The sequence below is a fragment of the Drosophila subobscura genome, chromosome J (genome assembly GCF_008121235.1).
Source record: "Drosophila subobscura isolate 14011-0131.10 chromosome J, UCBerk_Dsub_1.0, whole genome shotgun sequence".
In the NCBI taxonomy this organism is placed as follows: domain Eukaryota; kingdom Metazoa; phylum Arthropoda; class Insecta; order Diptera; family Drosophilidae; genus Drosophila; species Drosophila subobscura.
In genome coordinates this window covers 3,895,449-3,906,277 of record NC_048532.1, presented here as the reverse complement: position 1 = coordinate 3,906,277, position 10,829 = coordinate 3,895,449, and the positions used below count along the sequence as shown (strand labels likewise).

The 10,829-nt window shown below is 45.9% G+C and overlaps 2 protein-coding genes across 2 annotated transcripts; one reads left to right on the top strand and one right to left on the bottom strand.

Annotated features, from left to right (window-relative positions):
* Positions 1–136: 136 nt before the first annotated feature.
* Positions 137–3,986, bottom strand: LOC117895437 (membrane-associated protein Hem). Its single transcript, XM_034803091.1, has 2 exons — positions 2,604–3,986; positions 137–2,537 (listed from the first exon to the last, which is right to left on the bottom strand). The coding sequence occupies exons 1-2, from the start codon at positions 3,781–3,783 to the stop codon at positions 343–345; spliced, it is 3,375 nt and encodes a 1,124-aa protein (XP_034658982.1). The 5' UTR covers positions 3,784–3,986; the 3' UTR covers positions 137–342.
* Positions 3,987–4,864: 878 nt separating this feature from the next.
* Positions 4,865–9,135, top strand: LOC117893708 (isoleucine--tRNA ligase, cytoplasmic). Its single transcript, XM_034800394.1, is given in 8 exon segments — positions 4,865–4,997; positions 5,050–5,194; positions 5,260–5,878; positions 5,935–6,463; positions 6,466–6,566; positions 6,631–7,481; positions 7,539–8,031; positions 8,091–9,135. Coding segments are annotated over 7 exon segments (3,681 nt in total). The 5' UTR covers positions 4,865–4,997; positions 5,050–5,051; the 3' UTR covers positions 9,036–9,135.
* The last annotated feature ends 1,694 nt before the right edge of the window (positions 9,136–10,829 follow it).

Sequence of the window (10,829 nt, the reverse complement as noted above, 5' to 3'; positions counted from 1 at the left end):
ATATTTGGGCAGCTATCCACAAGAATATAGAGACGAGCTGCTCGTTCGGGGGACCGACAGATAGACACATCTTTCAGTAAGCCGAATAAAGAATATACATACCGATCAAATAACTCAATAACCCACACTCGTAATATTTTTGGTTTACATAAGCACTTTATTCGAAGTTGTGTAAAAATGCAGAGTCTAGAATACCATTAGGGTATGTTTAACAGCTTTAGAGTATATAATATTAGCATTAATGATCGACTGTCGACCGGCGGATACAGCTACGGGCTACGGTGCATAATATTCAGAATACAGCGACGGCGCTTATAATAATACTCGATGCTCGAACGCTGCTCAGAGACCAAGTATCTGTTCCTGTTTGTAGACGCCATGGTAGGCGTTGCGAATGAGGACATATGGGAAGCAGGATTCCAGCAGATCCATGGTGAGAAACGGCGATTGCTTAACAATCTCGTCGAGCAGCAAGTAGATGGACTCGCGGTTGCGCGTAGCCTCCTTGTCGGACTCCTGCCCTAGGCGAAGCAGCGATGAGCTGGCTAGAGCCAAGAACTCCTTCATGCGATCTTCCATGTCGTTCTGCCCGCAAATGGTGAACAGAGCGCCAAAGATGTTGTTGATGGCTGCCGCCATGCAGTGCGTGTTGTTCGAGTGGCCGTCAATGGTGGCCCTGTAGAAGGAGTTCTCGTTGCGCGCCAGCTTCGGGATGGAGACGGCCACGAACACCATCAACAGACAGGCCGTGAGATGCTCTCCTTCGTCAAACTCGGGCTTCTTGGATTTAAGGGTGGTGGCCAGCGTAGGGTCTACCTTGCAAAGCAAACCAGCTGCCGATGCCATCTCAGAGGCAACGCGTATCTGATCTCCGCCAGGTAAATGCTCCTGAAAGTCCTTCACCGAACTCAGCAGGAAGGGAATGCGTTTGTCCAGCACATCCACGAGAGCCTCATGCACCAGATTGCGGAAGCAGATGATCACCCCAATGATGGTCATGCGCTGCAGCACCCGATCCACGTCCTGGAGCCGCTTGCACTGCTCCTTCATCACCTCCGGCTTGTCGAAGCTGGTCCGCAGAGTGATCAGCACCTCCTTGTTGGTGCCAACAAGCGTCTTGAGCTCCTGCACCTGGTTGGCTATGTGCCACATTAGCGTCTCGTTCAACGTTTTGATGCCATATGGACCGACGAGCTCTGCCAGAGCACGTAGTTCGTTGAGATCGGAGAACTCTTGCGGATTGAAGGGCACCCAGCCCTCTGGGGAAATGGGCACGAAGGCCTTCTGGTTAATGGAGAATACAATGTTGCCCGCTGATACGCGTCTCAGTAGAACCTCGCTGTACCAAGTGTTGTACAGGGCGGCAATGGTCTTCTCGCCATGCGAGTCCAAGGCCTGCGTCTGCTGCAGCAGGCAGTTGTTGAATACTCGCGTTATGTCAATGTGGACGTAGTTCTCCACGGTCTGCAGCACATTCATGTAGGCTCGCACGCTAGCCAGCAGCTCAGAGGGCTTGGCAATCTCCATGGTCTCCTGGTTGAACATCACCATGCCGACGAGGTCTCGGGAGAAACGGTGCTCCAGGTTCTGGCAGAGATATTCGCGAGGTGCAAATGCGAATTCCCACACATTGACAGTGGGACAGTAATTGATGGCATAGCAGAGCTCCGTCAGGGCCATGTGCAACTTGTCCATGGTGGTCAGATCCTCGCGCGTCTTTCGATATGACTCGTCTCCTGGCTTGCGTATGTCGTCAAAGTGCTTCGACTTAGATTTGTCCTTTTTCTTGCGGGCAGACTGCACGGACAGAATCTTGGCGCAGTGCTTGGGCAGCAAAGCATCTGCCATGGTGCACTGCTCATCACAGATTGTGGTAATAATGTTCTTGGCCTCCTTGGCCATTTCCTCCAGAAAGATGTTGACCACACTCAGCGATCTTTCCCGGATGTGATGACGCTCCTCTGGGCACATTTCGTGAGTGCAGTTCTGGAAATGACTGCAGATAAGGGGGAAGGCTATGATATAGCGATTCTGTGCCGGGAACTCCAAGCACATGTGAAACTGGTCGTCAAACATTTTGTTGTAGAAGCAAAATATGCTCAGATCAGAGGTCTCCACAAGTATCTCATCGAGATTGTCCACCACCCGCGTGTGGAACACCATGGAGTCCAGCAGGCGAGCCAGTTCCGCATGCTCCGTTATCCTTAGGGCAGCCTTTCCCACGCTCATGTAGGTCTGCAGACGGAACCAGTCCAATCGGAAGGGTCGGAAGTAGAACAGCTCGTTGTCCTCCACCTGCTTCACAGTCAATCCGGCCGCCGTGTTATACAAAGAGCTGAAGATAATGCTCTCATCTTCCGGACACATCTGCAGGCTTTGCATGCGAATGTTCAGGTCCGTGGCGTCGAAGCCGGACAAATATTGCACATAGTAGCGCTGCATCACCTGGCTGTACTTGCGGACCAAGGCGCGCAGCTCTTCCATATGGAAGAGCAGCTCTGGCAGCTGGCGATCCACCAGATCCTCGTTGCTTTTGCCTAGAAAGTAAGAATTCGACGGGCGTGATAAAAAGAGTGATTAAATACTCAGCTAGGAGTACGAACCTTTGTGCTTGAGCAACGGAGGATTGTCGTTGTGCCGCAGTAGCCAGAGAATCTCGTCGCGCGCTAGGCAGAGGCCAATGAAGATGAAGATTGCCTTGGGACCCAGCAGACCCGGCTGATCCGTCATTATCAGAGCCAGCTCCTTTAAGGCCGTGCGCAGAAACTTGCGGCGCTCGCGATGCATCAGAGCTGCCTTCTGTACTGCAGTGTTGTACGCCTCCTTGACCTCGGCTATCCTCTTGCTGTACCCCTTGATGCCGTCAAAGGTGGACTGTATGTACTGATGTATCTGCAAGACCTCGTCGCGGAAGAGGGCCACCACCCAGCTGGACTCCAAGGCAGACACCCAGATCTTATTGACCTCTGGGTACTGGCCCAGCATTTGGTGGTTCAGAAGTAGGCCGAAAATAATCCAGCGGTCCATGGCCTCCAGCGAGATGTACTCGCAGGACATGGTATCCGTTCTGACGGCTTTCAAGAGTATAGCAGGATTCCCCACCAAGCTTAGCTTCTGCATCTCCCGCCACTTGTCCGCCGGCAGGTTCCGGAGAGCGTAGATGGAGGTGAGCGAGCGCAGGGCATTCGTGAGCAGCCGCTGGTGGGGAATAAACTCCTCCGAGAGTTTCTTAAGGGGAACCTCGTAGTCCAGGATCATCTGACCCAGGCGGGGAAAGCCAGTGTCCGCCTGATTATTCTGAAGCTCAAAGGCAGCGTTGTACAGACCCAACACAGCCTTGCGATCCTCGACTCTGGACAATACAATCATCAAAGAGACGTATGTCACCACCAAATCCAAGTAATTTTTGGTCAACTCAAAGTTCAACGTAATGTCCAAGTGGATCTGACAGGCATCCATTGTGGTGAGCAGTTCGCAGACATTGTCCTTGAAATCCAACAAGTCCACAAAAGTATGGTAATAAAGTGAGAGCGATTTAATTATCTCCGCCTTGATGTTGACGATGGCATTCAACCCCTTTACATCTATGTTGGGGAATCGTTTCACAATAAATTTGATGCTCGACTCCAGGGACTTCTCGGAGAGGAACCCCGGCTTGGATTTGGTGTCGCCACAGGCCTTTTTGATATTGTATATTCGCGTGAGTATGCCCAGGCCGCGATCATTTAAGATAATCAGCTTCTCAGCTATCTTTTGCTGATTCGGAAAAATTGGGCGTGCCATTTCCGATGACTGATGGGGTCGAGCAGTGGCTGAGGGCGAGTCTCCGGCGTGGCCTAGTACACAAATGTGCGGTGGCAAACTATTTTAGCTGGCGATAAGGGCTAATCGGTACTCTATTTAAATTTTTAAGTTAGTTTAATTGACTAAAAAAAATTCCACAAAAATGTACACATATCTCTTCATCTTGTTTTCAGCCACTAGTGATGGGCGGCTATCGATAGTTGCACTCCGTTACTTGTCTCGTGATTTTAAAAATACCCAGTCACTGTCGTGGCAAATTATTTGAAACAATTAAAAATGTTCTATTATTATTATTATTATTTTTTTTTTTTGATATTTATGCTCTACAGCGAAATTGATTGGTCGCAGAGATGAGTCCGCATTGTCCAGGTACTTCAGTTTTGTGTTGAATATTATAAAAAGTTACTGAAAATTTTGAACTCAAAAAAGAGTTGTTTGCCGAACGAACACTAGAATTAGAATATAATATATAATTTGTATTATTATTTTATTAAAGTTATTATTATTTTATTAAAGTCCAGAACCAGATGATTTTTTTCGTTGAGCATAGTACTCAGATCCCAGTTTGCTAGCAAACTGTGCAATACATTTTGTTAGCGGCAGAGTGTGACCAGAGGTGAGAGCCGCACTCCATACGGTTACACTGCTCAAGAAGACGTTTTGTTCTGTTAACTCCTCGAAAATATGTGAAAAGTTAAAATGGCGATCGAATAAGTTAAATAAGTGAAAAATGCAAATAATTTCAATACATTCTCAATCGTCTAAACAAGTTTGTTCCTTTTTGCCTTTTGATGATCTCAAGCTCGTTGAGAATCATGGTGATCATTTATCCTTCCGAAAAAGTCCTAGGACTTAGACCCGTAAACAAAAGAGAATTTTTTCGAGCACAAGCTTTACTATCGGCTGTTTATAGATGTGCCAGATCATTCAATGAAATGACTCAGGTCTCAGTGTGCAGCTGTCATGGTCGACGTAGATTAGCTAATTAATTATTTATCAAATAAGTAATTAATACATAAAAATAGAGAATACAAGCAAAAAGTTGTCAAATTATGTATACATTATATTATTCGGTATTTACGGTATCTTTTTATAAAGAGAAGGTAATTTGGTTATATTTTTAAGCGTGCTGTCACACTGGTCACACAGCGCACGTTGGCAAAATCGCCGCAAATAAATTCTTGAAACAAAAGGTGAGAAATAACATAAGAATTTGGCTTTTACTTCAACGGCGGACTTTTGCAGCCATGGGAAAGAAACTGCAGAGAAGTGACGTTTGCCGAGTGCCGGAAAATATTAATTTCCCGGCCGAAGAGGAGAATGTACTTCAGAAATGGCGTGACGAGAAGATCTTCGAAAAGTGCAGCCAGCTGTCAAAGGGAAAGCCAAAGTAGGTTTTGACCACTATTGCGTCAGCCGCACTTACTCAAAAATATGCATTATTAAATGATTTAGGTACACATTTTACGATGGCCCACCTTTTGCCACCGGTTTGCCTCACTACGGGCATATTCTAGCCGGCACAATAAAGGACATTGTAACACGCTACGCCTACCAGCAGGGATACCATGTGGATCGGCGCTTCGGCTGGGATTGCCATGGCTTGCCTGTGGAGTTTGAGATTGACAAGCTGTTGAACATCCGCGGGCCTGAGGATGTGGCCAAAATGGGCATAGCTGCCTACAATGCCGAGTGTCGGAAGATTGTCATGAGGTATGCGGATGAGTGGGAGAACGTTGTCACTCGGGTGGGTCGGTGGATAGACTTCAAGAACGATTACAAGACTTTGTATCCTTGGTACATGGAGTCCATTTGGTGGATATTCAAGCAACTGTTCGACAAAGGTTTGGTGTATCAGGGAGTTAAGGTCATGCCCTATTCGACTGCCTGCACTACGTCACTGTCTAACTTCGAGGCGAATCAGAACTACAAGGAGGTCGTGGATCCTTGTGTTGTCATAGCTTTGGAGGCATTGACACTGCCAAACACTTTCTTCCTGGTGTGGACCACAACGCCCTGGACGCTGCCGTCGAATTTTGCGTGTTGTGTACATCCCACGATGACCTATGTGAAGGTAGGTTCTAAACAATGTAAATAACTGAATTGAATTACATTACCCTGCCAATTCAGGTACGCGACGTCAAGAGCGATCGGGTGTTTATACTTGCGGAGTCACGGCTGTCCTATGTCTACAAAACGGAGACAGAGTACGAAGTGAAGGATAAGTTTGCTGGCAAAACTCTAAAGGATCTGCACTACAAGCCGCTGTTTCCGTACTTTACGAAGCGTGGTGCCGAGGTGAAGGCCTACCGCGTTCTGGTCGATGAATACGTCACGGAGGATTCGGGTACAGGCATTGTCCACAATGCTCCCTACTTCGGCGAGGACGATTACCGCGTCTGCTTGGGGGCCGGAATCATCACAAAGTCAAGCGCGGTGATTTGTCCTGTCGACGATGCGGGACGGTTCACGAAAGAGGCCAGCGATTTTGAGGGCCAATATGTTAAAGATGCCGACAAGCAGATCATGGCCCATTTGAAGGCGAGCGGCAATCTGGTGTCTAGTGGTCAGGTGAAGCATAGCTACCCCTTCTGCTGGCGGTCAGACACTCCGCTGATCTACAAGGCCGTGCCCTCGTGGTTTGTGCGTGTCGAACACATGTCAAAAATTTGCTGGACTGCAGCTCTCAGACCTATTGGGTGCCGGACTTTGTGAAAGAGAAACGATTCGGAAACTGGCTCAAGGATGCCAGGGATTGGGCTGTAAGTAAACTTTGTTTTTAAATTTGTAAATTCTAATCAAGATGCAACAATCTATTCCCTTAAGATATCCCGTAATCGTTACTGGGGTACCCCAATTCCCATCTGGCGTTCGCCCAATGGTGAAGAAACCGTGGTAATTGGCAGCATCAAACAATTAGCAGAGCTTTCCGGCGTTCTAGTTGAGGATCTGCACCGTGAGACCATTGACAATATTGAGATACCTTCAGCTGTTCCCGGAAACCCTCCACTGCGTCGGATTGCTCCCGTTTTCGACTGTTGGTTCGAGTCCGGATCGATGCCGTTTGCTCAGCAGCATTTCCCGTTCGAGAACGAAAAGGACTTTATGAACAACTTTCCTGCTGATTTCATAGCAGAGGGTATTGATCAGACCCGCGGATGGTTCTATACGCTCCTTGTGATCTCTACGGCGCTCTTCAATAAGGCGCCATTCAAGAACCTCATCGCAAGCGGATTGGTGCTGGCTGCCGATGGTCAAAAGATGTCCAAGCGCAAGAAGAACTATCCCGATCCCATGGAGGTCGTCCACAAGTATGGAGCCGATGCTCTGCGCCTGTACCTAATTAATTCCCCAGTGGTGCGAGCCGAGAGTCTGCGCTTTAAGGAGGAGGGTGTGCGCGACATCATCAAGGATGTGTTCCTTCCGTGGTACAATGCCTACCGTTTCCTACTGCAAAACATCGTGCGTTACGAGAAGGAGGACTTGGCAGGCAAGGGCCAGTACATCTATCAACGCGATCGTCACTTAAAAAACATGGATCAGGCTTCAGTTATCGATGTGTGGATATTGTCGTTCAAGGAATCTCTTCTAGAGTTCTTTGCCACCGAAATGAAGATGTATCGTTTGTACACAGTCGTGCCCCGACTCACGAAATTCATTGATCAACTGACTAACTGGTGAGATATATAACTTCAACCCTGGCGCAAATTCCAATAACGAGAGTTTGTTTTAAGGTATGTTCGTCTCAATCGTCGACGCATCAAGGGAGAGCTTGGAGCAGAACAGTGTATCCAGTCGCTCGACACGCTCTATGATGTTCTATACACTATGGTTAAAATGATGGCCCCTTTTACGCCTTACCTCACGGAGTATATATTCCAGCGGTTGGCCTTGTTCCAGCCACCTTGCTCCTTGGAGCATGGTGATTCAGTGCACTTTCAAATGATGCCCGTTAGTCAGAAGAAATTCATTCGGAATGACATCGAACGCTCTGTTGCCTTGATGCAGTCGGTTGTGGAGCTGGGGCGCGTTATGCGTGATCGACGCACTCTGCCAGTTAAGTATCCTGTTTCGGAGATAATCGTGATTCACAAAGACGAGCAAACCCTGGCGGCTGTCAAGAGTCTTCAAGACTTTATTCTCAGCGAACTGAACGTTCGAAAACTGACATTGAGCTCTGACAAAGAGAAGTATGGAGTAACTTTGAGAGCCGAGCCCGATCACAAGGTAAGTTTTGACTACTTGTTATGTACGGAATTATTATCAAAGTGAAAATCTCTTTTTAGACGCTCGGCCAGCGACTTAAAGGCAACTTCAAGTCTGTAATGGCTGCTATCAAGGCGCTTAAGGATGATGAGATTCAGAAGCAAGTTGCTCAGGGGTACTTCAACATTTTGGACCAGCGCATAGAGCTGGAGGAAGTTCGGATTATTTACTGCACGTCCGAGCACGTGGGAGGCAACTTTGAAGCCCATAGCGACAATGAGGTTTTGGTCCTCTTGGACATGACGCCCAACGAAGAGCTACTTGAAGAAGGCTTAGCACGCGAAGTCATCAACCGAGTACAAAAGCTGAAGAAGAAAGCTCAACTGATACCGACCGATCCCGTACTTATCTATCATGAGCTTACTGCCAACGGCAAGAAGGAAACCTTGGAGGCTGAAACTCAGCTAAAGAAGGTTTTGGCAAACTATGCATCCATGATCCAGACTGCCGTCAAATCCGAATTCGCACCGTATTCAGCTAATCAGGCAGCTAAAAAACGCCTTATCGCTACTGAGCTAGTGGACCTGAAGGGGGTTCCTTTGAAGCTGACTATTTGCTCCACTGAAGAGTTGCAGTTGCCCAGTCTGGCTTGGTTGAACGTAACCTTGGCCGAGGAAGTGAAGCCACGCTTCGGAAAAAGCAATAAGGCGTCTCTGTTGCTTCAGCATAATGTTACTAAGGAGCTCATTACCTTGCCTATGTTACGAAATGAGTTAGAGCTGTTATTCGGCCTGTACGGAGTCAATTACAACATCTATGTCATCGATCAGCAGAAGAATGTCAGTGAGCTGAAGTCCATAGACAAGGGCCTTAGCGGAAAGCTTTTGGTTCTAGCACGAAGTGCGGACGCACTTCAGACGTCATCAGGATATGAAGTGGCCGCAGCCCCGTACTCAAAATTTGTTAACCAGCCATCAGGCAGTACCGCATTCTCGGAGAATCCTACTGGAAATGCTCTAGTTTAAATGAGTGCTTTTAATTATAGTACCCTACTGTAAACGAACATGAGGTCTGTTAGCGACACACGTGCCTCAATAAACAAAGTGAAAAGATTTTTATAGTCGATAGTAAATGGTGATTGAAAATGTTCAATATCAGTGGGAAAAATATCCTTGATAAGTATTCCATCTAGGGTGTTCCTCTGACCACAAAGAGACGTAGCACGCCAATATCCGACAACAAATGGAAAAGTTATAGCGTTCTTGAAACCAAACTGATTGCAAACAATGCGAGATATTCTTCTCATCACAAAGAGCAGGGAAACAGCAGCTATAGCCTAAAATGGGGTTTCCTTAACAATAGCTTTACATTGGCATTAATCTTAATGTCCAAATGTCATTCGAAGGTGACTCCGTTTGATATTGATATATTCAGTTGGATATTGACCGAGTCACATATAGCGCCTATATGTACTACATCCCTTCGCACAAAAAAACGTTCTTGTAGCACACCCCTCCAGAGACACACGCTGCACGAGTCATAGTGTGCGAGGGAGAGAGAGAAAGAGCAGCTGGCATCCTGTTGCTGGTAGTGATCTGATGCATTGCAAAAACAACGTTTTTGCTTTTCTCAAATCGTCAAAATTGTATATTTTGCAAAATTCGACTTTTGTGGGGACGTAAGGAGGCGGTGCGAAATTTGTATATACATACAATTGAAGCAGTGTGATAGTACAGCAGTCTGGATGCTAAACTTGGTTGCCCTAGCTCTTAGAGTCTCTGAGAAACAGGCGACAAACAAGCCGGACAGACAGACATGGCCATATCGACTTGGCTATTGATTCTGATCTAGAATATACATATACTTATACTTTAGAGGGTCGGAAAGGATTATACAAAGTATATTTTTCCTGTCCTTATCTTAGATACAGGTTCGACATTATACCATTAAATTTCGCGTTTTAACGGCCCATAAATAGTCGAAATATAAACAAACGAAATTGATGTGCAACTATTGGCAACAACAAAAAACTTGTTCTGTTTAGTTGTTTTCGCCTTTTTTTGTGGTCCCTGTATCATGTTGAAAGGATCATAGTCACAGGGGTATTTAATTTCTTCGTAAAATGTAGTACTTGAATTATTAAATTATCACCTACTTTCGCAGAAGTATATTAATCCCCCTATCCTTATTTCTGTAAATACATTTCAGACAAATCAGATATTTTGAGAAAATCGTTTGCTGGTCACAGCTACATACTTGTGCATGCATGCATGCATGCGGGCTTCAACAAAATAAAATTATTAACATGTTGAATGTCCCAATGCATTTACTAGCAGGTAAAGTCATGTACATTTGTAATGTTTTACGTATATTTACATACATACATATGTACGTATGTACATACATATGTACATATGTAAGGGGTTTTTTGGTTTTGGGGGGAAAACTCTTCTGAAAGTGCATATAACGTGAATTGTATGTACTTTTCGGCAGCATTGGAAAAAAACCTATGCATTCAAGCTTGGACCCAGCGCTAAAGCCAGGCAGGAGAATTCGTCTTCAAAAATATAGTGTGGCGTTACGCATTCTGATATTATTCTGTCTTTGGTAATACTTACTTTTGAAGATAAACAGCAACAACAAATTTTAAATTGAGAAAATTATTTTTATATTTTCCATTTTATTGAAATCGCTTTTTACTCGTAATATTATTAGTTATTATATATATTTATATGGATGTATTATCATGTATGTATATCGGCTTGCCATAAATGTAGGTATGTTATGTGTACACAATTAATTTTTGCTTTGCGTCAATG